We start from the raw sequence: 12,454 nt of genomic DNA, 5'->3' as shown, positions 1-12,454 counted from the left end.
AACGTGCCTTATTTACACATAACAACAACGTAATACCAGGATCTACACCTTCCAACCCAGAATGGCTTTTTTTTTATTTGTTCTTGGAAAATTAAAACAATTACAATAAAATATCAACTAGCTAATCGGGTTCTTGTGAGAAAACTTAAGTCAACTTTGAAAGTAGTTCGTTTGAGTGTCTGTTTCTGAATTCCTGCCACCCTTGGGGCTGACAACTGGCTGCATCCCAAGAGGTAACACGAACCTAGCTTCTATACGGGGGGAAAGAACACTGTAAACAGGATTCAGGGGCAGCCCTGGACTTACAACAAGGAGAGCGGACTGTTCTCAGTAGAGAAAGTGAATAGAATTCACTTACGCTGCTAACATTCTCCTTTCTAACAGAGTTATCCACCTCCCCCAGCAGAGCCCATTTCCAAGATGCTGACCGAGCCTCTTCACACACGTTTCTGGAAAGGATTTTTCCACAAGTGGTCTGGAATGTTCCACTTCAGCTCTGGAAGGTGCTCTAAATTAGTTCACCAGGATGAAGTTGGACTTGCAGTGAGCTTTAAAAAACAGAAGGCAAACAGTCACTGGGTTAGAAACAGGAGGTAAAAAATGACACTTAAAATTGTAGCAAAGGGACATTCACGTCAACCATACCTATAAATTCCGTTACAGGGTCATGTTCACCTTCTGTTTTAATGGTGCCTGCGATGCTGTCGTTTTCTAAGATGGGGAGGAAAAGCTGCACAAAGTCAGAGGTGTATGGAGGAGCGATAACATCCAGCACCTAGGAGGAGAGAACACCAGGTCATTCCTCCTCCCGCACAGCCTGTGAGCGGCATCGCACCAACATGCTAATGAAACGGCAATCAGTCAGGAGAAAACCACCCTTCTCTCCCCACTTTTTGCTTCCTGTTGACAACATCAGCCTCCAACATTAAGACACCCAGGTGGTAATGCAGATAAAGCACATAATAAGTTCCTGCAGGCAGCAGGTGCTTGGTAAGGTGGTATCTATGTCATTGTTATCACCATGATTATCAGAAAGCACAGTTCTCAGTTAGGTACAAAATGAAGTAAATTAAACCAAAAAGGGCACTGCTAGTGTCAATAGTATGAAATGTGAAACAAACAGTGTATTGCTGACCTCAGTTACAAAATAGCGAATGAGTGAAATGTCAGTGTCCAGCTTCTCCAGACACTTTCGGATGTAACTGACAACAGGAAGTACATAACCTCGACTCAGCAGGTGAACCATCCTGTCCAACAGGGTCTTCTTCAACTCAAGCTACAAGAGTAGGGGCAGAGAAGTCCATTAGAATGGGGTCCTCTCCCCAAACTGCACGACAAACCCCATGGGCCACCTGCTCACCTGTTCCATCACATCCAGCTGGGAGTGCTCAGTCTCAAAAAGCTTAACAAGCAGCTGCAGGACCTGGGGGTGCAGAAGCTGGTGGCAGGTACTGATCTACAACAGGCCAAAGGAAGCCGCACTGAGCACTATGGTTGGGTCTCTGGTCTCACCATCAGCGTAGAGAACTATCATTGTCACAGCCACCAAAGACAGCTTCTCGCTGACAATGGTGGTACTCAACACTTGCCCCAGGGCTGGTCAGCTTCTGTACCATCTCTCATCCCTTCAGGGACTTGATAAAAACTGAGAAATCTACAGAGTTGTTGAAACTAGTTCCTTAAAAGGAAAATCCTCATTGAAAAGAGTGTCTCTTGAACTCACTGAACAGATGTGCGAGAAGTACAGGCATAAACAGTACAAGGCACAGAGAGCATGCTGAACACGGTCCTGGAGCCCGCCTACCTCGTCCAGCAGTGCCAGGTGTACCGGTGTATGGTCAGTCTGCAGCTGGAAGTACCTTGGTTCTGAGACAGTCCAATCCACCCACTTCAGCACACCCATTGCTACCACTGGAAACCTACAGGTAAATAATGCTTCCTTAAACAAGTTTTTTAGAAAAACAAACACCAAAATTAAATGGTTAGAAAGGTTTATAAAACAACAAGCTCAATCCAGCCCATCAATTCACTCTTCAAGATGCCCTGCCAGGGACATGCTTCGTAGTGAACAGTCTGATGAGTCAGCATCCTCTCAAACGTGCAGTGCAAGAACCCAATTCTCAGCTTACTTTAAACCACTTTACTGGTTTAAAAGGAAAAGATCATTAATGCAAAACAGTGAGCTTAGTGGGCTGGGGTGAAGTTTACTCTTATTTAGCAAATCCCTTCTTTGTCCCTAGTACAAATTAACCGGGGAAAGATTCAACTGCCTGAGAGGACAGCCAATTTGTAAGCTTTCCTAGTGACTACTTACGTATATAATTGGCATAATTGCAAATCACTTCTATGGCAGCAATCTTTTGTTGGCCTTTTACTGTAAATAGACCTTTTTCTTCAAATCAATTTTTATAATTCTGGTTGGTCTTCCTTTTTCTTAAGTCTAATTTGTAAACAGACTTCTGGCAAGCAAAGCTCTGAAAATTACACCGCTAAAACAGTTTAAAGTTCTCTGCATATGTTTTAAAAAGAAAAAATAAATAAGTAAGTATCTCTGAAGCTTTTATGTTTTTTGAGCTTTTAATTGAAAACTCAAGCCACTTCCTCCCAAAAGGATTACGTTTAGAAATAAGTTTCATTTTGCTTACCTAATACACTGATAGAGTGTACTCAACTCTGCCACGAGTTCAGAGGCCCCTTTGTTCTCATTGCAACACAAATTGTGAACAGTTTCAACAGCTTTCGATGTTGACTTCAGCTCATCTTTATTGATGCTCACTCGCTTGTTCTGAAAACACAGGCAACAGTGGTGAATCCTGACGGAGCCTGCACCCTTGCAGTTGGGGTAATGTGGGATTGGCCACTTCTCTCTGCAAAGCACCTTCCCTATCTCTCAAGTCAGGAGTCAATTTACTTGTCAAACTTCAGTCACCCAGCATAGAGAAACTGAAACCAGTGAGACTGGTGTTGGTCTGCAGCTCGGGGAAGTCAGTTTCATTTCTTTACTCACGCTTCAATTAGAGTTTGAATAAGCAGTATAGACACTATGCACATTTTCTTGAGACATTTAGCACTCTATGCATAAACACGAGAAAAGATATTTCTGAAACTAGATGGGCTCATGATTTCTTGCAGCCAAAATTTCCAAATAATGCTAAAGAGAGGAGGTTACTTATCTCCCTAAAAGTCCATCGATTCTCAGAACTGACAGTACCTTCTTCCAGGTCTCAACCACACTTGCTGCATAAGCCAAGATATGGATGTACTTGTGCTTGTGGTCCTGGTTGATCCTGGCTCCTGGTTTAAAGAGTGACTGCATAAACAGGTCCAGGAAGGCTGGCACTCGGATCTGGGGAGAAACAAGGCCATTGAAAGGAATGCAGGAGAGAGATGGCAGGTAAGTCCACACCCACTTAGGGCAGGAGTGAGGGCATGCCACTCACTCCCCCACCCCCACCCCGCTGCTGCGCTCTGCCCAACAGGTGCACTAATGTGTGCAGCTCTGAGAGAGTGATGGGACCAGGAACAGGACAGAAACATTTCAACAGGAATTTGCACTCACTGACTTAAGAGAATTAAGAGAAACACAGACTTTCCAAAATAACCCTTATGATGAACAATGCGGGTATCCCATCTTATTATTAAAATGAAAAGCAACTTACAAGTTCAACAGGAGGCGGGTCCATGCTTGTAAACATCTTGAACAGGACTGTGATGTCGGCTGGATTCAGGGCTCCTTTGGACAACATAGCACCAAGGGCCTGACAAGCCCTGGGGTAGGAGGCAGCTGTGCCTAATGCTAGTGTGATCTGACTGGCATCATGGCCCCTTGATGGAAAAAGTCACATATCCCATTGTTAATAAGGTGGGCTATGTTGTTAATGACCCTTCCCTTCCCTCTCCTTCCTTCTCTCCCTCCCTTGCTCCTTCCCTCCTTCCTTCTTCTCATCCTTTTTTCACATTTAATACTTTGAGTAGTATGGATCCCTCTGGGTTTTCATGTTTATGTCATTCACTGGTCTACCAACTGAGCTATGAAAACAACATTTGGAGCGACTTGGGAAAGAAGGATTCAAATACAGCTCACAGACTTTCTAAAAGGAACCACACACTTTTCAAATATCTTACTAAGAGTCCATTAGTAGAAAAGAAAGATAAGAAGAGCTAATTTTGCTCTGTAAGATATGTACTACAAAATAACAATTAGACTGCTGAATAACTATTTCAAGATTTGTTATTTGCTATTGATGAATCCTACTACATGAAAATACAGGTTCATAAATCCAGTGAATTGAACAATAATCAAATACTTTACAAAATATTCATCAAAGCAATACTTTAGAAAGCAAGCTCTCTACATTTAAAATTACCCTGACTTTTCCAGCTCTACTGGGTAAAAGCAAGTTTACCTATAGGTCAAAATAGGAGGACCTAGAGTCTGTGCCTGTGGAAATGGGGCGGGGGGTGATTTTGTGGAGAGCACCTAGTGAGGACTAGGGTAGGCAGAAACACCGCCTCTCACTTCTCCTGGGCGAAGCGCTGAACTTCCTGAGCGATCCTGCGCACGGCGGAGCCTCCTTGCTCTTCCTGGGCCAGCACAGACATCATGGCTTGGGCAAACAGGTATGTGTGTTCCCCGTGGCACACCATTTTCTGAAAACAGAGAGAGAGTTTGGGGTTTCATGATTGCAGCAATGACATACGTAGAGGAAAGAGTCCAACTTCAACAGTTCTCCTGCGTGGAAGTTATTATCTTGGAAGGTGCGTTGCGACCTGGACATTCTCTAAAGGAAAGGAGCATTTTATGTTTGAAAATGCAAGACCCAAAACAGGTTCCTTCTAATCTGAAATACATAAAGTAAAGAACTTACGGCAAACTCAGGGAGGTTTTTTTCAAGGTTTTCTTCTCCTCCATCCAAAATTGTAGCTAGAGAAGTACGAAGTACTCTAGAAAACACTTCCAACTGCTGGCAAGCTGTGGATACACTGGTTATCTCCCCCTGGTACCCTGCATCAGAAATAAGCTACAATACAAAAGTAAGAAGCCAAAGAAAGTGTCAACAAGTAGTGACCACACATTTCAGAGAAGGTTGACTTGTCATCAGTGTTTGTGGTGAGCTGGGATAAGTAAGCAGTGGTCTCAGGTCTCAAACCTTTACTCTGATCCCTGCTTCACCACTAACTAGGTTTGTGGCCCAGGCTAACCACCCCACCTTGGTTTCTTTGTGTATAAGATTAAGGAGACATTCTTAAAGGCTCCTCTCAGAACACAACAGACTCTATAAATACATTCCTGCAAATCCTAAAACATAGTCCCTGTTGATCCACAAACACAGGTACATATTCTATGCTTTTCTTTCTCAATGTATGACTTTCTAAAGTGAAACGATGAAGACTTTTACTAACAACAGCAAATATGACCTTTCAAAGGAAACAGACCACCAACCAACATAAAATAACCCTCACTCATAAACACTTTTATCTGTCTCCAATACTCTTCCTACCTTAACAGTGAAGTTAAGCATCAAACAGTCTGGATGGGCTTCAGCCAGTTTGTAAAAAAGGTCTCTCCATGTGGTATGTGCAATCATTTGTTCAAGCCACGCTGGAGTCTGCCAACAAACAAACAGCAAGATAAGAGGCCTAGCCTTAGCTTAAGTGAAGATTATGTTGTATAAACAAATCACAGAATATTACAGCTGGAAGAGCCCTTGTGAGGTCTGGCCCTGCAGTCCCCAGAGAAGGAAGCAGACCTGGAGGTGGTGAGGCCACATGGGTAGCCGAGTGGCGGAGCCAGAGCCCCTGAATGCCCACACAGAGCTCTTGGAAGATCCGACTCTGCCCAAGAGCTCACTGACAGGTGCTTCCTGGAGACACAGGAGAGTCTAGTGGAAGCACGTATGCAGTGGAGCTGCATCATACGCACAATTGACTCCTGCTAAATCAGCTGTATGCCCTTGGTGAAAGAGAAAAAGGCAATTTAAATAGCACAGGTGGTTTTGTCCATCACCAGGTGTAGTGGCCATGAAAATGTGTCTCTCAGCTCTTCTGCGTGACTGACGGACTGCGGGCTGCACTCTGGATCCACCTCCCATTTGTCCCAAGGCTAGGTTTCCCATGGGCTGCTCCCAGCCACTGACTGAGTGCGGCAGGGCTCCTGAGGCAGGCCTGTTCCTAGGAGACATGGGGCTCCAGTGACAGCTGAGGACTACCCAGTGACATTGTTGAAGCCTTCTGAAAACTGCACTATCGTCTAAGACTCCTCCTACCCAACCATCCTTCCTTCCCTCTTGCCTTCAGGGGTCTGACTGCATCATGCCTCCCCCAGCTCCTGCAGCCCCAACCCAGCTTCCCTCACAAGTGTGTCCTCCGTAATCTCCTGCACGTCTAAATCCTGTCTTGGCGTCTGCTTCTTGAAGGACTCAAACAAGTACAGCACACCACTCAGAGCCTGTGCCCTAGAGTGAGGTGTGAATCTGCTGTTCCTCCTCTCCACTCGGTACCTGTGTGCCTCTCTGCATGCAAGATCTCAGTACACTGAGTATAGCATTTAAAGGGCAACTCCGACTCTGTGCAATTTGTCTCACACCCTGATTTTAGTACCCAACTCTTACATTACTTACATAATATGCCATACTCCACTGTACACAAGGAATTAGCAAAAGACCCTAGGAACTGGTATTAGAAAAAGAAAAGATTCCTCACCTCTCCTTCTTCAGTAAAAATAGAATCTGCTTTGCGTGGGTCAAAATGTTTGATTAATAAACTCTTCAAGTGATTTTCTACAGTTTCCTGAACCTGCACTGGTTCAACACCTGAAAAAAAATGAAAGCAACCAGATGGAAAACGGCAATCTCTGAATTTGTATATTACTTCAGGAAAAAGCAGTCAGGTCAAAAGTCTGTGAATCAAACAACAGAATTGCTCATGTCCACTTAAGATTTTGGACCTCTTATAAAAATTAATATTTATTAATCATATTCAATGGTAAGACCCAAGAAGGAGCATAGGGCAGAACACAGAAGGATGTTCTACCCTTGTCTACGTGGAAAGGACAACATCTTCAAAACCTCGCTAAAGACAAGGACAAATTGGCAAAACAGACAGGTAGGAGAGATGGAAAGACATACTCCAACAAAGCAGCAGAGAGCAGATGCCAGCCAAGAGACACACTGGCATCTAATCACTGTGACAGCAATGAATCGACTAGTTTCCGGACAGTACTTACTCAGTGATGTCATCTGCACCCAGTTTAGTGGATTTACAGTAAGGCTCTACTTTGATCATATTAGCTAAAAGCCATAATCATACCCAGTCCTAAATTATCCATCATTTACTGCTTGCTATAATAGACCTCTTAAAAATGACACACTGAACATACACTGTATAATCCTATAATTCTACAACATGGTAGGGAAAACAGCTCAATGAGAATCACATTTGCAGGCTATCTGTAAACCTCAATTACTGAATCAAAGATAAGAATCAAGCAGATGAAGATGGGTAAGAAATTCAGTTCTTACTTATTTAAGACTGAAAAACCAGGAAAACACAGAAGGCCTTTCCAATTTATCAGCATCATAATGATCCATAGGTCTATTTAAAAAAGGGGGGGGTTGACTACCCAGGACAGGGGCACCCACAAAGCACCTGTCTGAATGAGCCACTCAGCCAGCAGGTTGACAGTCTGGGCCACAGCAGTGTAGTTCTCTGATAAGAGCTGGATAACATTCTCCGGAGACCCTCCTGCCTGAAAATATCTAGAAAAAGTAACAAGTAAGCTATTACACGAAAATGAATGTAGATGGGCATGGGAATGGATAACAGGGAGGCGAGGAGGGAGATAGGTTAGTAAGTTTTTTTAAGTGTTGGGGGACCCCTAGAAGCCTTCCATTCCATATCACATTATTCTAACTTTTACATATCATCTTTTAGGTTTATTACAAAACTTTCTCTGAATTATCACCCACCTTCCTCCCAATACAAATAACCTTTCTCACATACCTCTTCAGAGTGTTAAAGATGGAGGGTTCCATTATATAATCCCGGGTAGAAAACTTATGTAGGCATTCCTGCTGGACCTCTGCATCATCTTCTCCCTCTCCATAATCATCCTCCTGCTGTTGATAAACGCCATGAGCCATGCAATTTTTTCATTAATACAAATATCCTGTAATCTCAGCTTAAATCTGTATAACGCTGTCCCTTTCAAAAGTATTCCACAGACAATATTTCATTTTTCTTTCACAACAATCTCATGATATAGGACGAACAACTAACGAGTGGCTAAGAAAACGGGATCCAGAGTCACACCGAGTGGGTTTGAATCACAACTCCACCCTAGTGAACTTATGTCCAGCGCTCATACACGTTTCCTGACCTCTCTGGGTATCCGTTTCCTCCTCTATTAAACAAAGATAATCATAGTACCTACCCTCATTTGGCTGTTATAAGTATTCCATGAGAGAATTTTTGGAAGAGCCAAGCACAGTACCTAACATTTCGTAAGAGTTCGACAGATGTTAACTATTATTGTTTTCACTATTATTATTTCATATGTGCCATTTAATGCTTTCCAACAAAGACTGATGAAGTGATTCTTGAAGGCATAAGCCATCAATTTGCAGTTAGAAAGTAAAGACCATTGACTTGCCTCAAATCAGCACATCTGGCTGGATTCTAACCCAGTTTGCATGGAAGCAACCTTAAACAAGTTACCAAATCTAAGGACAAAGCAGGATGAGGATGTGATGATGACGGCTGAATGACCCCAAGGTCTACCCAGCTTGAACAGTGTCATCCTAAATAACAAGCAGATGCTTTCTGAATATTTACTCTGTACTTAGCACTTGTGCTTGTCACCAGGGAACCTAAGAAAATATAAGACAAGGTATGCCTTTCTCCGCTGAAAGAATTCACAAACTAGTAAGAGAGACCAAGCTCCACGCAAGTGACTCTAACATAACGGGGTAAGAGGTGGGCCAGGAATCAGCAAACGACCCCAGGGCCAAATCTAGCCCTCCTCTTGTTTCTGTAAATAAAATTTTATTGGGACAGCCACACTCAGTTTTTAAACATACTATCTACGGCTGCTTTCCCCCTATAATGGCAGAGTTGAGTAGCTGTGACAAGAGACATGCAGAACCTAAAATATTTACTATCTGGCCCTTTACAGAAAAGTCTGTCCACCCCTGGTCTAGACTCATGTCCTGAAAGCAAGTGCTTCGGGAGCAGATGGAGCATGATGCCTTCCCTGAGCAGACGAGGGAGTGTTCTCTCAGACCCTATCTGTGTGAGGGCCTTGAAGAGGCTGTGAAGGAAGGCCGGACTTCCCCTTGAGACTCCTCCTTATGCGCCTGTATTCTTGGGCTTCTACCCTGGACCCTCTTCTCTTCTGCTACGTCTTCTCTTGGGTCATGCCACCTTCTTGCCCATAACTCTAGAATTTAGCCTGGATGTCTGTCTCTCTTGAGCTCCAGACTCAAGTGTTCAACAGTCTATTCTCATTTCCAATAGGATGCCCCACTAGTATTCCAAACTGATTAGATCCAAAACTGACCTCATCGTTTCCTTCTAAGCAGATAATCTTCCTACAACCTATATTCCAGTAAAGGGTTCCATTATCTACCTGTTGACCCCAAACCCACAAACCTAGGAGCCATCTTCAATTTCTCCTCCCTCCCTCCTGTCATAAAGACTCATCAATTCTATCTCACACATATCTGTCCAATTGGGCCCTTCTTTCCGTCTTTACCTCTACTGTTCCTTATTTTGGGCAGTAGTGATATTCCCCTCATGGCTCAATTTCATTCCTTCCTTCCCAACATCTTTCACACTGATGCCCCAATGAGCTTCATAAGCCGTAAAACTTATGTCTTTCTCTTGCTTAAAGTTTCTTATCTCCCTCAACAAAGACATCCAAGATAGACATCCATAACCTTAACCTTCCACCTGTTCGCCTGGCCAGTCTCATCTCTTGCTACTCCCCAATGGCAACCGGAAGCCAGACTACACTATGTGCATTTCAGTAGCTCTTAGCGTCTATCATCTGGACTCATCACAGTAGCCTTCTTACACATCTTCCTACCTCCCACAATCCACCTAACATGGTGTTAAGTGAAGAGAATCAGGGTCACAAAAATTGACCTAATACTGTCTTCCAAAATTCAGCTCATGCCACCCCTGTCACTCACCTTTCTTGGCGTTCTCTCCCTCCTCCAAGCAGTCACAGAATGAACATGAAATGAACACCTGGTTCTACCCTTCATCAGTGAGAGCCAATTATGGTCAGTGGGCCGAATTAGGATGATTAAAGTTCTGCAAACATGAGACTCCCCAACCTCCCAGAGAGGGGTCTAGGTGTGGCTCTGCCATTCCTGACTGCATAACCTAGGGCAGGTAACTGAAGAGCTCTGCTTATAAAGTGAGGGCGGGGGACTAGAGGGTCCTTAGATACGCCCTAGTTCTAACACTCTGTGACTTGAAGGCTCCATGTGACAAGTATGTGACATTTTAAACAGGATACACCAACCCACCGCTAAGCTAATTTACACCCTAAGTTTCTTTCATTTAGACCATTTCGGTGGTCAGCAGTTTGATAAAGTGGCAATGGAGACAAAGGACCTGGGTTGGATCCCCATTCCTTCATTTATTAGTTTCATGAACGTGGGCAGGTCACTAAGTCTTTGGGCCTTGCTTTCTTCATTTACAAAATGAACACCCAACCAAAACCTTGAGCGTGGAACGCGCTAACGCACGAAAACACCTAGCTAACACAGGCTCCAACTAGCTAAACCTGACCCTCCATCCACTCCATGATAAGCCTCCAACACCGTGGAATGGTCCAACATACGAATCTCACCGGGTCACTCCCTGCCCGAGACTCTTTGCAGCAGCTCTCAAAGGCCCTTCAGAACCTGCTTCCTACCGGACCTCATGCCACTGCTTCCACCAGGCCACTAACCACGCGGGACTCCCCTTAGTTCCGCGAACACAGCGCCTGTGCCCACGTCTTTGCGCCTCCAATGACCTCTTTGCACCGCCGTCCCCCTTTCAGCGAAGTACGCCCCACGTCATCCCTTCCTCCTTCAAAATATTCGTTCAATATTTCCCAAACATCTTTAATCCTGACTCTCATCAGAAGGCAAATTCCCAGGCTCCCTCCAGACCAGCTGTATCAGTCTGCAGGCGAGGGGCCCGAGAAGCCGTCGTGTAAAGCTGCACTGCGGGCAGGTCTTCGGATCACAGTTAGGCCGGGACACAGCGGCCGAGCCGGGACCCCAGTCCGGGCTCTCCGCCCCACACCAAACCCTGCAAGGTCCAGGCTGGAAGATCTTTCGGCGCCACTTGGACCAAGGATGGATTAAGTCAGCCCAAAGCCCTGCAGGGTAAGGTGTGCAAACCAGTCAAACACACGGAAGAAAGCCCAAAGTTCAACTTTTTCCCTCGTGATGAGTTAGATTTTTCGAAAGATTGAATTATTTAAAAGAAAAAACAAAACTGTGTGGCCCCGCACCCAGCCCTCCCCTTCGAGTACGGCCGCCCCGCCTTGGGGGGCGAGGCAGTCACCGCGCCTGGCAGTGGGGCTGGCCCAGAGGGAGTGGTCAGCGGGTCACCGCGTGTTCGGGCTGGGCGCCGGCGCGAGCCCTTCACTGGGGAAACTGAGGCCCGGGGAGGGGACAGCCGACCGTGATCAGACAACAGGGCTCCGGGCCCGCCCCCACCCCTCCCGTCTGCAAGCGCGGGGCCGGAGGCGGGGAGAGGCCGCGCGTGGCCCCGGGCGCGCGGCGGCGAGAGGGGCCCGCGGGCGGCGGGGGGCGCGCCGCTCGGGGGGCGGGGCGGGCGGCACTTGAAGCTCGCGGGGACCGCGGGGCCGGGCTCGCCGAGAGCGGGGTCAGCGCGCCGGCGACGGAGACCAATAGCCCTCGTCGGGGGCGCCCGGAGCCCCCCTCACCTGGCCGCCGTCCGCCTCATCGCCCCACTCGGCCGCGCTCCCGAAGTAGTCCTCATCCATGATGGCGCCTGGAGCGGCCCCCGCCATCCTCGCTTGCAAACACGGCGCATGCGCAGCGCGCCGCGGGCGAGCGCACGCGCGGCCCCGCCCCCCGCGGCCGCGCGCCTCTCCGGGCTGGAGGCGGGGCCGGGGGAGGGGCGGGGCCTGGAGGGAGGTCTGGGGCACGCAGGGCGGTCCCAGGTTCTTCGCTCCAGGCGCCCAGGGCCGGGCCGGAGACCTGCAGGGACCGCACCCAGTAAACGTCCCGAGTTGATCCAGGAGCACTGTCTGGTTGGGTCCCAGGGGTTTTAGCTCCGGATGGAAGTTGCAAACTAGACTCACACCTGGCCTGGGTGTGGGTCCCAGCTCGCCGCCTTCTTCGCTGCGACTTTTGGTCTTGTGAGCATCAGTTTGTCGTCTGACGCAAGAGCAGGGCTGATTTATCAGGCACTGTGTCTAGGGCCC

The 12,454-nt window shown here is 46.7% G+C and overlaps 1 protein-coding gene across 4 annotated transcripts; it reads right to left on the bottom strand.

Annotated features, from left to right (window-relative positions):
• Positions 1 to 43: 43 nt before the first annotated feature.
• Positions 44 to 12,126, bottom strand: NELFCD (negative elongation factor complex member C/D). Of its 4 annotated transcripts, none has more exons than XR_011531243.1 (15): positions 11,951 to 12,107; positions 8,002 to 8,117; positions 7,648 to 7,757; positions 6,703 to 6,812; positions 5,502 to 5,609; positions 4,869 to 5,021; positions 4,520 to 4,650; positions 3,660 to 3,825; positions 3,212 to 3,346; positions 2,646 to 2,785; positions 1,805 to 1,919; positions 1,361 to 1,456; positions 1,225 to 1,276; positions 646 to 775; positions 44 to 548 (listed from the first exon to the last, which is right to left on the bottom strand). XR_011531243.1 is itself a non-coding variant. In XM_070589638.1 (15 exons), the coding sequence occupies exons 1-15, from the start codon at positions 12,035 to 12,037 to the stop codon at positions 514 to 516; spliced, it is 1,773 nt and encodes a 590-aa protein (XP_070445739.1). In that variant the 5' UTR covers positions 12,038 to 12,126; the 3' UTR covers positions 44 to 513. The 4 variants fall into 4 exon arrangements, 2 of the variants coding, with proteins under 2 accessions (XP_070445739.1, XP_070445740.1); XR_011531245.1 differs by having other exon boundaries at positions 8,002 to 8,114; positions 11,951 to 12,075; XM_070589638.1 differs by having other exon boundaries at positions 1,136 to 1,276; positions 11,951 to 12,126.
• Positions 12,127 to 12,454: the final 328 nt, after the last annotated feature.

The sequence above is a fragment of the Equus przewalskii genome, chromosome 21, assembly GCF_037783145.1.
Source record: "Equus przewalskii isolate Varuska chromosome 21, EquPr2, whole genome shotgun sequence".
Taxonomy (NCBI): domain Eukaryota; kingdom Metazoa; phylum Chordata; class Mammalia; order Perissodactyla; family Equidae; genus Equus; species Equus przewalskii.
Note: the sequence above shows the minus strand (reverse complement) of the source record. Positions and strands in the feature narration are given on the sequence as shown.

Bases quoted from the DNA above. Each gene is read 5' to 3' on its own strand.
- NELFCD (XM_070589638.1), bottom strand. From the start codon at position 12,037: ATGGCGGGGGCCGCTCCAGGCGCCATCATGGATGAGGACTACTTCGGG. The intron at 2,786-3,211 runs GTACTGTCAGTT...CTGTGTTTTCAG, and splicing joins TGGTTGAGACCTGGAAGAAG to AACAAGCGAGTGAGCATCAA. The intron at 549-645 runs GTATGGTTGACG...TGTTTTTTAAAG, and splicing joins CCCTGTAACGGAATTTATAG to CTCACTGCAAGTCCAACTTC.